General features: G+C 42.6%; 2 protein-coding genes across 2 annotated transcripts in view; one reads left to right on the forward strand and one right to left on the reverse strand.

Moving 5' to 3' along the window:
• Positions 1 to 2294, forward strand: part of LOC116966147 (protein GPR108-like) — a 39475-nt gene extending 37181 nt beyond the window's left edge. Inside the window, exon 18 of the mRNA XM_033012335.1 lies at positions 519 to 2294. Within this exon, the coding sequence (XP_032868226.1) occupies positions 519 to 606 (88 nt within the window). The 3' untranslated portion in view covers positions 607 to 2294. The remainder of the gene's footprint in view (positions 1 to 518) is intronic.
• A 1732-nt stretch (positions 2295 to 4026) lies between these two features.
• On the reverse strand, positions 4027 to 13404 carry rdh8 (retinol dehydrogenase 8). Its single transcript, XM_033012337.1, has 6 exons — positions 12915 to 13404; positions 11215 to 11376; positions 9198 to 9377; positions 8088 to 8181; positions 5899 to 6082; positions 4027 to 4543 (listed from the first exon to the last, which is right to left on the reverse strand). Exons 1-6 carry the CDS (start codon positions 13018 to 13020, stop codon positions 4316 to 4318), a joined length of 954 nt encoding a protein of 317 aa, XP_032868228.1. The 5' UTR covers positions 13021 to 13404; the 3' UTR covers positions 4027 to 4315.
• Between the last annotated feature and the right edge of the window lie 3360 nt (positions 13405 to 16764).

The raw sequence follows: 16764 nt of genomic DNA on the forward strand, positions 1-16764 counted from the left end.
GAAAAAAAGGCCCACGTTCCGTTCCGTTGCGTCCTACACGTCAGCCCATTGCATTTAGCAGGAGTGGTCTATCTTGCTCCGCTATAGGATCTTTGTTGGTGCCTAGTAGACGCAAGCAACAACAGATGCTGTTTGACAAAGAGAGACTGAACATCTGCAGAAGGAACTCAGTGGGACAGGCAGCGACTGTGGAGGGAATGCACAAGTGATGTTTCAGGACAGGAACCTTCTTCAGACTGGTTGTCTTTGCAGTGACTTCAAAGTATTTCGATGGAGAACTTCTGATTTGATACTCCTGTCTTAGGGTTTAAGTCTGGTAAGATAGGAATAGATAACTCGTTCTAATCTGTCTGAAGGAGGATCACAACCCAAAATGTCGCCTGTCCAATTTCCGGGCTGGAATGTTGGGAATCCCTTCCACAGATGCTGCCCGACCTGCTGAGTTCCTCTGCATTTTGTCTTCTGCTCCAGCATCTGTAGTTCCATCAATGACCCTTCCATTATCTTGTCTTCACCAGGCTCACCGAGTCGGGCTTGTTGACAGGTGTAACGAAAGTGAAAAAGACCAGCAATGGACGAGAACAAATTCGAGACTCCTCAGTATGAAACCGGCCGTTTTCGGATTGCTCGATTCCACGGCAACGAGGCCTGACCCTCCAGCTAGAAATTGGGAGAAAGAACTGGTACAGGAAATGCGAGTGGTTAAAATGTGTTGGGCAATCACTGGCTCCTGTTGCAATTCCAGTTCGCTAACTGTTAGAGAGCAAATAAAGTGGTTCCTTGATCTGTACATATGTAATACATATATTATATCTTTCTATGATACTCTAGCAGGAAGTATTTTATTTCTGAACCTCTATGACCAAACTCTTAGGATCAGTGGAGAACGACATTGTTGCAATATACTTGTTACTGAATCTCTGTGTGGTTTTTCTGCCATCCTTTGGCAGGGAAGCGCCAGTGGTTTTTATCTGCGAGTCTCCTGTTTGTCAGCAGCACTTTGTGCTGTGTGATAACCCTCTCTTTCTTCTCTCGTCTGCATGGCCTTGTATTTGAAGGATGGCTTGCCCCGGCTAATGTGTCTCCCAGCTAAGCCTGTAGCTGAGATCCTTGCCAGGAAAGCCGAACCAGAACCGGTTTGACAGCATGCGGGCATTATTTAATTCTGTTACTCAGCATCTGGTACTGGGAGGGAATTGATCCACAAACTATTGGAGCATATTAGAGAGAGCTTCTCTTGTAATTGATCGCGGTGAAATGTTTAATTTTTTTTAAATTTTGGAAGGGAATAGGACTGGTGGAAGGAGGTGTTTAGAAACAGCTCCTGAAACGCTTCGCCTTCCCAGAGGAGTGAAAATGACTTTGCCAGCACAGTGGTGAGATGCCTATCTTTATGTAGGTTACTTGTGTCTGGGCAGTAACTTCTCTCCAAGCATCCCAAAGCTCCAACAAACTGGTTATACTTCAGATTTCCTGTTATTTGTATAAAGACGACTCCTTTTGTACTATTTTTTTCCTTTGCAGTGACTTTATATCAGTTCTATAGTGAATGTCAGCTTTGCAACTCCCGTCTTTGGGTTTGAGTCTTTGCATCCGGCTGGTATGATAGGAATTGATAATGTGTATAAAGATTGACGTTGAAGAAAACTGTATAAGGGTATAAATATTTATAATTTTCTTATGAACTGGTGTAGAAATTTGTATTAAAATAAATTTCAGTGCTTTTAAATTACAGTAAGATTAGTGCTTAAATTATGGGATTCTTGAACTGTCCAAACATTTTTTTTACATATTATGTTCTTCTCGTGTCTTTGTGTTGCTCATCAATCTGTCGTGCTCCTTGTGTGATGCCGCTCGGCCCACCGTGTATGTGTTTTTTTTGGGTACAGCTGGCCTTTCCGAGTGGCTACTCCTGTGCAAGGTTAGACGATAAGTATTGGGCTGCTGCTGACCATCAGAGCAAGTGCCTTTTCCAGCCGTATTCTCGATGCTCAACATACGCACCAAGAAAGCTGCCTTCTCCGGCTCGAACGGCGGCATTTCTGCACCCATGTCCTGTACATATAAGTTGCTGTGATATCCATGTGCACTTACTGAGTGCAGGTTTAGAGAGACCACATTAAAGCAATGATTAGTACCATAGTTTTCATCCGAACCCATTTTTAATTTATGGTATTTAGTTGCCTGCTTGGTGTATTTATTTTCTCCGTTTAAATAAGTTTATGCTTTGAAATGATTCAATGTTGCTGTAATGAGATTTTAATTTGAAACAAATAAATTGTATACCATTGGAACAAGACTCCGTCCTTCTGTGCCTTGAGGTTTGTAGCAATCCTGGATGGGAAGATGTGGACACGAGGAACTACAGATGCTGGTTTACAAAAAAGACACAAAGTGCTAGAATAACTCAGTGCGTCAGGAAACGTCTCTGCAGAACACGGCTAGGCAACGTTTCTGGTCTGAAGGGTGTCGACCCAGAACGTAGTCTATCCAAATTCTCCAGTGATGCTGCCTGACCCGCTGAGTTACTCCAGCACTTTGTGTCTGAACTGAAGAAAGGGATTTCTGTCCTAGAAACTACTATGCAACTCTGGCACAGATAAGGTGGAATCTAAAACTAGGCTGAGAGGGGAAAGATTTAAAGGGGATCTGAGAGATAACTTCCACAGACAGAACGGCCTGTATATTGAACGGCTTATCAGAGGAAGTGATAAAGGTGGGAGGGTACAATTACCACATTAGAAGACATTTGTGAAGACAGGTTTAAAAACGACACTGTGTATTTTTCAAAAAGCATTTCCTGTACATCCTTAAAATTTGCCCTTCTTGCCTTATAGCTATGTCCTCGAGTCTTTCACAATTCTATCCGTGTGAAAAAGGTTCTGACTGCCGACATTTTATATACCTCTGTCAGGTTTCCCCTCATCCTACAATGCTCCACAGTAAACTATCCACTTCTCCTTATAGCTAATGCCCTCGAATCCAGGCAGCATTCTGGAAACGACATTAATTTCTGCACCTCTTCCCATCCGCCCCGTTAGTTACATCCCTAGGGAGATAACAAGTTAAACGTGAACATATAAAAACAATAAAGTAATATAATTATATTAATAAAAATAATCAGATTAGTGAGTTAGGAAGTTTATTTCATTTTGGGTGTGAATTTGGATCCTAGAGATTGAACAAATTAAATTACATTACAATTAAACACAAAGTACGTGCTATATAACTCCAAGATAAGTGCTCAACTAAGAACCAAAGCCAAAGTATTATCTAACTAACTGAATATCCCAACTTATGCTAAGGACAATAAATAACTCTGTATGCAAAAAACATGTTAAATAGCTCTTTAAAAAAAAACTAATCCTATAGATGCAAGTGTATCATTGGGGTTATCAAGTACATCATGGTCCGGGGCGATAGGTTCTAGTGTCTCAATATTTAAGCCAATTTTTACTGTTACAGAATTATTGTATCTTTTTCCTGTCGATATATTTTATCCCCTTTATGCCCCTGTCCCACTTAAGAAACCTGAACGGAAACCTCTGGAGACTTTGAATTGAATTGAATTTCCTTTATTGTCATTCAGACCTTTCAGTCTGAATGAAATTTCGTGCCTGCAGTCATACATACAATAATAGACAACAGAACAGACAATAAACACAAATTTACATCCACCACAGTGAGTCCACCAGGCACCTCCTCACTGTGATGGAGGCAAAAATCATCTTAGGGCTGCAGTCTCTTCCCTCCTCTTCTCCCTCTGCGCTGAGGTGATACCCCACCGGGCGATGGTAAATCAGTCCCGCGGCTCACCGAGCTCCGCGAACGGGCCGGTTCAAACACCGCGGCCCGGGGTGGTCGAAGCTGCCGCCCTCCAGTCCAGACTTTGCGCCCCCCCCAAGGTTTCCGTGCGGTTCCCGGAGGTTTTTGTCAGTCTCCCTACCTGCTTCCACTACCTGCAACCTCCGGGAACCATACGGAAACCTTGGGTGGGGTGCAAAGTCTCCAGAGGTTTCCGTTCAGGTTTCCTAAGTGGGACAGGGGCATTACTTTGTAGAATTCATAGAAAAATTATAATTGCAAAATCACTGTAAAACTTGAGGGTTTTGTATAGAAGTGTTAAATACAAATTCAACTACTTGAGACCGACGGAAAAAGCTGGAGCAACTGAGTTTGATTGAAGGGTCTCGACCCGAAACGTCACCTATTTCTTCTCTCCAGATATGCTGCGTATCCCGCTGAGTTACTCCAGCTTTTTGTCAACTACTTGTGACATTGATGTTTCCTGAAAGCTAGTTCTTCACGTTCGTGATCAGTTTGGTGAAATTGCATGATTACGAAAGCAGTTGCAAGTGACAACTTTGAGAAAGTTTAAACTTATCTTGAAGAGATTCCCATGATTAAAAAGTAAGTTGTAAAACGTTCGAACGGACAGGTTTCCTGTGTTGTCGGCATACTTCATTGCCGTTAGTGGTGTGTACAGCATGTTAGTTTGGTAACGAAAAACTGGCTGTTCCATTTTTATCACTTTGACAGTGGCCTTGTAAAAATAAAAATAATTAGTGAAGTGCTAAACATGTTAAATCCCAGGTCAACAATCATGCATCACTCTTGGACACAAAGCTGGATTAACTCAGCGGGACAGCCAGGAATGGGTGCCATTTTGGGGCGGGACCCTTCATCAGCCCCGCAACGTCACCTATTCCTTCTGTCCCGCTGAGTGGCTCCAGCTTTTTGTGTCTTTCTTCGGTTTAAACCAGCACCTGCACACACATCACCTTCTCTCCCACAATCTTCACCTGCTATTGTGCTTAGAAGGAACCACAGATGCAGCTGTAAACCAAAGATAGACACAAAACCCTGCAGTAACTCAGCGGATCAGGCAGCATCGCTGGAGAAAAGGAATGGGTCGAAACCATTCTCAAGGTCTCGACCCGAAACGTCACCTATTTTCTCCAGAGATGCTGCCTGACCCGCTGAGTTGCTCCAGCTTTTTGTGTCCAGCTGCTATTGTGCTTAGTATCTTCCCCATGTTGATGAAATCAACCACCATTCAGTCTATTATTTCAGCAACAAATATTGAGATATTTCTTCTGAAAACACTCAGCATGGCAGGCACCAGATCACATTTGGAAAAGGAAACAGTTAACATCTCGGGTCCAAGAGCCTTGGTTTCTCTTACCCAGTTAGAAACCATCAAGAGTTTTGGATTTAATATTAACTGCTTCCTTTTCCGGTTGCTCTCTGACCTTATGAGTGTTTCCAAATTTCCAGCAAGTTGTTTTTTTTAAGTTTGAGATTTGTTCGACCCACCGAGTCTGCGCTGACTTGCGATCCCCATTCACTATCTGACACACTAGGGCCAATTTACAATTATACTGAAAGCAATTAACCAACAAACCTGTATGCCTTCAGAGCATGGGAAGGAACGGGTGCACCCGGAGAAAACCCATGCGTTCACAGGGAGAAGGTACAAACAGCACCCGTAGTCAGGATCGAACCTGGGTCTCTGGCGATGTGCTTCCTGCTGAAGGTCTCTACCTCACACCATGAGCAGACGGGGAGGACCAGCTAATCCCCCTATCAATCATGTTCAGTAGCCACACCAATGCATTAGATGTAATGCATCTAATTCATGTATCAATCGTATACTCTCTGGGGGAATTGCCCTGCTTTGTGGGAGGGTGCTGTAGCTTTCTCCCCCTAATTCTTTAAGCAGACGTTTGCTTATTGACTGCACGTCTCATCCCATCTTATTACCAATGGGTTTTTTTTAATTAAACCAACTAAATTTAAAATAATAACCTGCCAAAGATTAGATACCGACTCATCCCTTGATAAGTTACAGACAACAGGTTAAGCTGTTATATTTGTTGCTGTTTTTGAAAATATTACCTTTGCAATAGTCTCAGGCGTCTGCCCCAATGTCTTAAAAATATCACGAGCAGCAGGCAGGTAGACATCTTTAAAGTACTGGATCGTCTCAGAGTCCGTTCCTGGATATTCTGAGCAAGACACTTCTTTCATGAGTTTCATTTCGAATTCTGTGTTTACTGGGCCAGGTTCAATCATTGAAACACTGAAATGAAAAAAAAGTGCTCTTATTAAATATTGCCAGTTCCATAACATGGATTGGATGTAATGCAATTGATGTATTCAGGAGCACTAACGTGATTTTGTTCAGGAATTGGAGAACTACTTAAGTTACTTTGAAAAGGGGAAAGTAGAAAAAAAAGCTGTCTTGGGGGAAAGAAAAGTTTCTATGTAGCTTCCCCCCCAGTAATCAGACACCAATGTCACAAGAACATAGCTGCTACTTTCATTGTGGAAAGCAATTGCTTCTATGGGCACTTATGCAATGTTACTCCATTAAGTAAATGTGTTATTCAGCCTTTACTACTTTAGCTTACAGAAACATTATTAGTTAAGACATTTTTTGAAAATTTTGCAAGGAAAAATAACTGAGTCTGAAACTATTGTGTCCTTAACTCTACTTTTCCCCATTGACACAACTGTTTTTATAAAATGATTTTCTATAACAAGGTTTCTTCATAACGCGACTAACATGTTATAGCAGGACATCTTATACAGCACTTATGGGATGGAGAACAAGATTAGGTTAGCATGAAGCTAATGTTAATGAGTGCTGAGTTGAAGGAGAGATGTGATAGAGGCAGGAGAATAGAATAGATACAGGATATGGGAACTGTAAGGTGAGAGGGAGTTGTTAAGACTGGAAGAACCAAAGGATGTTGCTAAGTTAACTGAGCACTCCTCACTCAAATAAGGAGAAGATACTGCCATAAAAGAAGCTGATCTACAACTGTTTGGTTTAAGAACACAGAATTGAAAATGCACTTTCTACAGTGAAACGTAACTGCTGGGTCATTCTGCAACAGGCCCGAACTCCATCATTCACTGCCGGAGCTCGTATGGGGGAAGTTATTGCTCCCAGGAGCATTCAATATTGGGTACTGCTCCACTGTGCAGTCCTGGGACGAGACCCTCCTGCAGTAAGAACACAAATAAAACTCAAGAAGCTGGAAGCCTGAGCAAAACACAAAATAGTGGCAGAGAGTGGACATAAAATGCTGGAGTAACTCAGCGGGACAGGCAGCATCTCTGGAGAGAGGGAATGGGTGACATTTCGGGTCAAGACCCTTCTTCAGACTGATGTCAGGACATCAGTGTATGTGGTGGAGGAGGGAATGGGCAGGTGACGTTTTGGGTTGGGACCCTTCGTCAGACTCTGAAGAAGCATCTGTTTAATTCCTCCAGCATTTTGTATTTCTACCCTGTTAAAGTAAATTTAGTTTTTATTTTAATTCAGAGATACAGAAGGGAAACAGGCACTTTGGCCCACTGATTCCCTGCACACTAACTACCCTACATACACTAGGGACAATTTACAATTACATCAGGCCATTTAACCTATAAACCTGTACGTCTTTGGAGTGGGGGAGGAAACCAAAGATCTCTGAGAAAACCCACGCAGGTCACGGGGAGAACATACAGACAGCGCCCGTAGTCAGGATCAAACTCGGGTCTCTAGCACTGTAAAGGGCCTGCCCCACTTGGGCATCATTTGCACGTCACGACGCATGACGCGCGGTGATGTAGGCAGTGACGCAGGGTGCCCCAGGATTTCGGGATTCACAAATTCTTTGCGGCCACCAGCGTGATGTGCAAATGACGCCCAACAGGGACAGGCCCTTAAGATAGTAACTCTACCGCTACGCCACCGTGTCGCCCGATTTAACCGATCTTCTCTCCTTCGCCTACCTCAAATAGAGCCCTCCCCTCATTCTCCACTCACTGATCTCGCCCCCCCCCCCCCCATCAACCTAGTTTGCCCTGGCTCCAAACAGCATGTTGCTTGGAAATAGCCCACCGAGCCTGGTGACTACTGCAGTTTGATCAATTGGCCCACAAATGAGCTGTTCCCCTTGTGAGGATCAATTACAACATTTTATAAGTGTTTGGCTACAAACAAGATTCACTGTACCAAATATTTCTTGAAGAGGCTAATGTATGGGCCAGTTTCTGCAAACATTCTTGGTATACACATAAATATATGAACTTACAATATATTGAACTTCAAAAGTTGAACGGCAAGACTTTCGCAAAATCCTTCCAGTGCAAACTTCGAGGCAGCATAGACATCATTGAATACAATTCCTGTCCAAAAACAAAATCATTTTTTAGTAAATATTGAAGACCAAATTACTTTAAGGCATTTATACATATGTGTGTGGAAAGGCTTGCAGGAGAATGGGCCAAATGCAGGCAATGGATGTAACCCAGTCAGCCAACAAAGGCCTAATTCTATTTGTATAACTTCTCAGCCGCAGTTGCAGAGTAATTAGTCAATCAAATTACATAATCTGTTTAGCAATGGCAAGCAAAGGTAAGTTTCTTCTAGCCTGTTTAACCTCTCCCCCCGGCAACATGCTCATAAATCATCTCTGTATCTTTTCCAGCTTCATATCTTCCTATAGTAGGTTGACCAAACCTGAACACAATACTCTTAGTGCAACCTCACCAATGTCTAGTACAACTCTTACCTAGATCACAAAGTCCAAACAAGCTTAAGTACGACCTTATAATGATTATGTCACTAGACTACCAATCAGAGTTCTGCACCATTATTCAAGAGTTGCAAGCTTGAATCCAACCATTGTAACTGGAGAATTTTAATTCATGTAATTAAATGATTGTAATTGAATAATAATAGAAATTAATAACTCAAAATAGCAACAAAAAGAATCCTGTGACGTACAATAACGACAGTAGAAACAAAGAACTGCAGATGTTGGTTTATACCAAAGATAGACTCCAAGTGCAAGAGTAACTCAGCAGGTCAGGCAGCATCTCTGGAGAAAAAAGATGGGTGATGTTTTGGGTCAGGACCCTTCTTCAGACTGGTTCCCTTACCACTCAATTTGGTTCACTAATGTTTTTCAGGAATGACATTAATTCTCACATTTTTATCTCGGCTGGCCTATATATAATCCACCAATGCGGTTTGACTCTCAACTATCTCCACACTCCAAAGATGACGAGCCCCCAACCCAGCCATTATCTCAATGCCGGACCCCAGCAGGGAAACCTTTTAATATCACGATTCACAAAGCACAAGTCTGACAATTCTGGTGGCACAGATCTATTCCAGAACTTTGAAGAGATGATGGTACCTTGGAGACCCATCACACTGCTCATCATGACAAGGTGACCACTTTTTCTTCTCTTCATAGCCGGCAACACTGCCTTAACCATCCGGACAACTCCAAAGAAGTTTGTGTCGAACATACTCTTCATTTCTTCCATGCTCAGACTTTCTATTGGACCGATCTTTCCAACCCCTGCGTTGTTCACTGCAGACATTAAAGCAAATTAATTACTAATCAATATCAAAAATAACAGATGCACACAAGTATTGAAAGCGAAACAATGTCCATTCTAGTTTTAAACCAACAAACTTAATTAATGCATGGTAGACAAAAGTGCTGGAGAAACTCAGCGGGTGAGGCAGCATCTATGGAGCGAAGGAAATAGGCAACGTTTCGGGCCGACACCCTTCTTCAGACTAATCATTAATTAACTAATTCATGTCCTTGATTCCCCTACTCTGGTAAAAGTCAATGAACATCAATGGGTAACACTGCAATGGTTGAGTCATGCTTTGTACAAAGGAAGATAGTTCTTGTTGTTGGGGGTCAGTCAACGTTGCTGAAGGACTTCCTTGAGGCAACGTCCTCAGCCCAACCATCTTTAGCTGCTGCATCAAAGACCTGCCCTTCTACCATAAGCTAGGATGGTCACTAATGATTACATTGTGGATAGTTCCATTTGAGACTCTTCAGCAAATGGGACAGTCCACATATACATGCAGTTAGACCTAGGCGATCTGCAGGGATGGGTTTGTAAGTTACAAGTAGCATTCACTCAATAGAAGTGCCAGACAATGTACTTCAACAAGAGACAGTCTCACTCCATGCCCCGGACATCCAGTGGGATTATCATCACTCATCAACTTCCTGTGGATCAGCATTGACCATAAATTCAACTGGACCAGAGGGTATTAACTATAAGGAGAGGCTGGGCAAACTTGGGATTGTTTTCTCTGGAGTGCAGAGGCTTATGGAAGACATGATAGAAGTATATAAATTTATGAGAAGCATAGATATGTTAGATAGAACATTTTTACAAGGACGGAAATGTCTGAGACGAGAGGGCATAGCTTTAAGGTGAGGGGCAAAGTTTAAAGATGATGTGCAGGTTAAGTTTCTAGCTTTACAGGGAGTGGTGGGTGCCTGGAACACGCTGCCAGGGGTGGCGCTGGAGGCAGATACGATAACGGCATTTAAGAGCTATCAGGCAGGTGCGTGCATATGCATGGAAGGGAGGAATAAGGATCACCTGCAGGCAGAGTGGACCAAAGGGCCCGCTGCCCTCCTGTGCAACTCTGCAGTGAAATGTGGAGTCCTCCTCCTAATGTGGAGATCCACCCTGGATAAAATTCCAATTCCCCAGTGAAAAGCAAGCAAGACTCTTGTGACCAAACTCAAATTTCTACACACAAAAATTACATCTGAAATGTCAAAAACAAGAGGTCCCATTGACAAAAAAAATGCACTTTGCATTCAACATTTGCAAGCCTGAAAGGGAGGGGTCTGTAGACGTTGATTGTCATAATAATAATAATAATGGATGGGATTTATATAGCGCCTTTCTAATACTCAAGGCGCTTTACATCGCATTATTCATTCACTCCTCAGTCACACTCGGTGGTGGTAAGCTACTTCTGTAGCCACAGCTGCCCTGGGGCAGACTGACGGAAGCGTGGCTGCCAATCTGCGCCTACGGCCCCTCCGACCACCACCAATCACTCACACACATTCACACACATTCACACACAGGCAAAGGTGGGTGAAGTGTCTTGCCCAAGGACACAACGACAGTATGCACTCCAAGCGGGATTCGAACCGGCCACCTTCCGGTCGCCAGCCGAACACTTAGCCCATTGTGCCATCTGTCGTCATACACCCAACTCGCCCATGCCAACCAAGATACCCCATCTGAGCTGGACCACTCGCCCGTGTTTGCCCCATATCCCTTCACACCTTTCCTATCTTGTGGGATCCAACAGCCCATGGAGAAAGTGTGGAAACAGACTTACTGTGGAAGACATGAAACACTTCACTTCCTTACCCAGAATGTCAACTCTTTCACCTTGAAGACTGTTGAGGCATTGTGTCACCGACTCATCACTGCACACGTCCAGCTGTTGGATGTGTAATGTCTCGTTCAGTCTCTCCCCAGCAGCCTCTTCAAGCTTTCCTTTACGACTTAAGTTTCGCATCGTGGCAATAACTTTAAGAAAAAAGAGTGAACAACAGAATCACTAAGTATGGTGTTCCATCCTTCTCCGCACCTACACCTAAGTTTCTCATCATCAGCTTCTCAGGCTTCCAGTCTACACAGCAGATCATCACACCTACCAGGTCGGAAAGAGTAATCCAACTAATCCCAAACACAGTGGTGCAGCGTTAGAGTTGCTGCCAGGGGGGAGGGAGTGCAGGCAGGACAAAGTCTGCCAAGTGATAGGTGGATACAGGTGAGCGGGAGCTTTGATAAGCAGATGGTTGGACAAAGGCCAGAGATGAAATGAGAAAAGATGTAAGAAAAGGGTAGAAGAGGTGTGTTTATGGTGCCAATGGAAATGCTCAATGCTCAGTCCAAGCTCACAGCTCAAGCTCAGTCCAAGCTCGCAGAAAGATATCCTTGCATCTCCCAACATTTAGAAACTTGCAAGGTAAATACTACCCGAAGGAGTTAATGTTGGTGGAACTATCCCTGCGCAATAAACACCACGTGTTTCTGGAAAGAATCCAATCCTCTTATAATAAGCTGCCCTTGATTGCAGTACGGTGTACATTGTAAATTGGGATGACAATTGAATTAACGGAATGTTGAAGAAAAATGTTAAAATAAATCAAAAGATACTGAAATTTAATTTGTTGAATGCATAGCAAGACTGATGTACAGAATACATTGATCTTCCTTGCCAGATAATTATAGCTCCCTGTATACTGTGTATCAGATGAGAATTGTAATTGGTTATGCATTCTAGGCCTCTCTGGCTTTTCCTCTTTTGTTGATAGGTGCTACAGCCTCCATATTTGCCCTGGATACCTTCTTAGTGAAGTACACTTCTCTGGCTATTAACATCTCACTGCCGCAGAGAGAGTGACCCCACCATTAAAGCAGCGCTCCAGATTCATCACGGTTGAAGCGCGGTGGATAACCCGCACTCTCTCTCGTAAAAATCCTTCAAACAGGCTTGAAAAATAACACTTTCAATATCATGTACATGGGCTGACAAAATGTAACATTAAAATGCAATATGAATGCCTAATCTACTTTGGATTCAAATCTTGATGACTTTCTATAATGCATTAGTTCTAATAAGATGGACCAGAGACTAAAGAAAATGATCAGCTTTTACACACTAAAATAAATACCCAGGAAAGTCTAATCACCAATAATACTGTAATTAAGAAGATGCAACCGGGGAAATTTACAAATTGCTACACTTCCCAAAGTAAAAACAGATCAAATTTCAAAATTCTTGTGATATACTCATTGTTTTACTTGGTTGAATGCTCAACTATGAAAAAATTGGTGTGTTTACTTAACGCTATTGTGATCTTTGTAATGTTCAATAATTATTGATCCATAAAGATCAGTGTGTGGGAAAAGTTTTAAATCATTTCTCAAGCCGAAAAGAATCTATTTGAAGGACATAAAGAATAACATCTCCACTTATTTAATATGCTAAGTAATAGAGCTACACTTTGGCATGCAATATTATTTTGTTTAAATTAGCATTAAGTTAGTAAAATTCCTACCATGAAATTGTTTCTTGGCATCATTGGCGAGTTGGACAGCAAGATTTAGACCAATTCCAGATGAGCATCCTGTAATCAACACTACCTTCTGCCCGTCCTTTGCCATTGGTGTTTCACCTGCAGAGTGAGAGGGGGAACTGGAGAGGATGAAGGCTCAGGCAAAGCCGATCAGTCGCACAGCAACAGTAAGCTGCTCATTAAACATATGGGCAACGTGTAACCAACAACGCTTAGACGCGCAAGGTTTAGGAAGACGCAAACAGACAGGTCCTTTGAGGAATATAAAGGAAGCAAACGAGAACTCAAGCAGGGATCTAGGCGGGCCAGAAGGGTCGCAAAATGTCATTGGCATGTTGAATTAACGAGAATCCCTCGGCTTTTTATTTAAAACAATAGAGTCATTAGGGAGAAGGTAGCATGACTCAAGGTTAAAAGACGGGACTTATGCTCGGAGTCAGAGTATGTAGGCGAGGCACTAAACAAGTACTTTAATTTGAATTTAGAAGATTGAGGGGGGATCTTATAGAAACTTACAAAATTCTTAAGGGGTTGGACAGGCTAGATGCAGGAAGATGTTGGGGAAGTCCAGAACAAGGGGTCACAGTTTAAGGATAAGGGGGAAATCTTTTAGGACCGAGATGAGGAAAACATTTTTCACACAGAGAGTGGTGAATCTCTGGAACTCTCTGCCACAGAAGGTAGTTGAGGTCAGTTCATTGGCTATATTTAAGAGGGAGTTAGATGTGGCCCTTGTGGCTAAAGGGATCAGGGGGTATGGAGAGAAGGCAGGTACAGGATACTGAGTTGGATGATCAGCCATGATCATATTGAATGGCGGTGCAGGCTCGAAGGGCTGAATGGCCTACTCCTGCACCTATTTTCTATGTTTCTATGTTAATTTGGTATTCACGAAAGAAAAGGACTTTGGGGATAGTGAGATTAGTGTGGGGCTTGAGCATTCTGAGATTGAGGTGGTGATGTGGGATTCTTGAAGAGTAACTTAGGTTGTGTCTCAGATTGTGCTTGAAAGAAACAGAAATGTGTTTGGGTGTAGGGTTGGCCAAGCTTTGCCCCTATTACAAACTACTTCTCCTGCTGCACAAATGAAAATTCAACAATTAGGTGGCAACTTGGGTGCACCATTAAAGCGGGAATAAAATGGGGAATGGTGAAGAAACTGGAATAGAGAATAACGTTTCATAAAGGATCAATTTGACCATTGGATCATTGATGTATTCCCAAGGGACTAATGTTGGTTAGGTGACATTGGAGCAACTCACCATTCTTCCCATTGGGTCCAATGACAATGACCGTTTCATGCAAGAAATTAATTAATTCTAGCATTGAGTGGAAAGTGTGGAGATTCAGGCTGTTGAAACGGATCAATGTTGATGATACTTGCCCAGAAAATGCAGGCTGTATATAAAAATTAGGCTGGAGGGCAAAGGATGATTGAGCTGTTCAGCATTATGAAGGGATTTGCAGTGAGGTGTACAATTAGGAGTTGTTTGTTTGTCTAATCTTGGGCATTCATTTGAATACCATAGTTTTCAACATTTTCACCTGTTGGACAAAGATCTAAAAACGTTGCTGCACATTTTGAGTATGAATTTAGCGCATATTTCTTCAGACTGTGAAGAAGGGTCTCGACCCAAAACATCACCCATTCCTTCTATCCAGAGACGCTGCCTGTCCCGCTGAGTTACTCCAACGTTTTGTGTCTATCTTTGGTGTAAACCAGCATATGCAGTTCCTTCCTACACATAGCAGATGTCCCCATTGTGTTGTTTCAGACATTGAGTTTATTGTAATGGAATTCTTGGTCTACTTTGGTCTACTCTGGCCTTCCATCTCCTGCACCCTCTCCCCAGGGTGCAAGCTATCAGACTGACCTGGATACTGTTTAGCTCCACATCTGGGGAATGCCAGCTGTTGCACTGTCCCCAATGAATGGAATGTAATTTGGGAGGAGGATTTTGAGTCTCTCATTGATCGAGTCAATCAAGTCTTTGATTGTCTTCTTTGTCTTCAGACAATCAGCTTGCAATAGTGAACCTCCACTGTACTGTCTCATTCACACGGCCACATACCTGGAAACTCCACGTTGACTCGAATCCCAGGCGTAGACTTGACACCATCATTCATGAAACTGATAAGAAGCTTGCACTGCTTACCAGCAGCCTCTGAGAAGTATGCGTGATTCATCATCCCTTCTTCTTGACTCCACTACTGTAAAAGTGTGAAGAGATTTGGGAAGAACTGTTCGATGGTATTGGGGGGTGGGGGGGGGAAGAGGGGGGATGGCAGTGAAAGCAACTGCATTTCACTTTGCATGAGGCTCCCCACTGCTTGGATAGTGGAGGTAATTAATGACTTTGGGGTGGTAGATGGAGTACCAAAAAACTGATGCCCTTGTATATTGGAGCAGCAACTATCCCCAAGTGGAGTGTGTTCCATAGTGGTTTGTTGCAGGATACCGTCTCTAACCTCACATAATCCAAGTTAGTTACTGGTCAACTTGATCGTAGCAGAATTAGCAACGGTAATCAGTATAATTACAGTATCACCATCGAACGTTGAGAGTAGTTAGATTAGTCATTTTGTTTGAACCTTGTATGTTTAAATGACAATAAACGGCATTCTATTCTATTCTAGATTCTTCCATCCGAGATAGATCAGACATTACTAAGGCTTATCAGCCCATGCCTGAATGTTGTCCAACTCTTCCCAAATTCAGGCACGATTCATTTGCTGAGGAGCTGTGTATTGAAGTGAACAACAATCAGTGACCAAGGAGCAGAATTAGGCCATTCGGCCCATTGAGTCTGCTCTGCCATTCAATCATGGTGATCTATTTTTCCCTCCTCAACCCCATTCTCCTGGCTTCTCCGCATAACCTTTGACACCCTTACTAATCAAGAACCTATCGATCTGTGCTTTAAAAAATACCCAATGACTTGGTCTCCACTTTCATTTACTCTCCCCTTGGCACAGACCCTTGCACCAGTTTAAAATAAAGATGAATAATTGTGCCTTTTAACCTTCTACCTCAATGCTCGCCATGCCTGTTCACCCACTCTCAACAGATCCCCAGCTCCAGAAGCAGGGAGAACCAATCTCTTCCATGTATTTCTTCCATGTATTAGTAAATGCATTTTGATAAGTCTTACAAACAAATGTGCCCAGGAAGCATTTTTATTTGACAATGAGCATAAATCATGTCCAGAGAAAGAACATTCACAGGATTTCACAAGGAACACCTTGATTTTGCACATCATGAAGAAACAGTTGAGTGACAATTACAAGTATTTCTGCAATAAGGTGATTCTAAGAAACCTCATGTTCTAGATTGAAGGTCACTTTAGCAAAACAATTATGTCACTGAGGCAAAGGGGGTTAGAGGGCTACAGTTTCAGACTCAATCGTTAATTTTTTTCCCCACAGGACTGGACTCAATGGTGAAAGTAGCAGCTGGGATTGAATCAATGCTGTCTGATTACTGCAGGAAGATTACATGGAAACATTCTTTGCCCCCAATACAGCTTTTTTTCTACTTGCCAATTTCTAAATTAACTTTAAGTGATTATCTGTTCCCATTATACTCAATTTGGCTTGCATAATACAGTGTTCCCCAATTGATCAATCGGATAATATCCAATTTGCATTGATGGCACACAGGTTACATGCACCAGTGGTGGGTAATAGAAACTGGGTCCATGGGAACTGACTGCAAAAGTACTCATGGTATATAATCTCAGTACCAACTACTGTAGATTGGTTTATGCATGCAACCAATCATATATAGCTCAGCATCACTAACCCCACCTTACTGTATCATTTATACTAACAC

The sequence above is a fragment of the Amblyraja radiata genome, chromosome 35, assembly GCF_010909765.2.
Source record: "Amblyraja radiata isolate CabotCenter1 chromosome 35, sAmbRad1.1.pri, whole genome shotgun sequence".
In the NCBI taxonomy this organism is placed as follows: domain Eukaryota; kingdom Metazoa; phylum Chordata; class Chondrichthyes; order Rajiformes; family Rajidae; genus Amblyraja; species Amblyraja radiata.

Bases quoted from the DNA above. Each gene is read 5' to 3' on its own strand.
- rdh8 (XM_033012337.1), bottom strand. From the start codon at position 13,020: ATGGCAAAGGACGGGCAGAAGGTAGTGTTGATTACAGGATGCTCATCT. The intron at 11,377-12,914 runs GTAGGAATTTTA...TTTTTCTTAAAG, and splicing joins TGCCAAGAAACAATTTCATG to TTATTGCCACGATGCGAAAC. The intron at 6,083-8,087 runs GTAAGTTCATAT...TTTTCATTTCAG, and splicing joins CTTTTGAAGTTCAATATATT to TGTTTCAATGATTGAACCTG.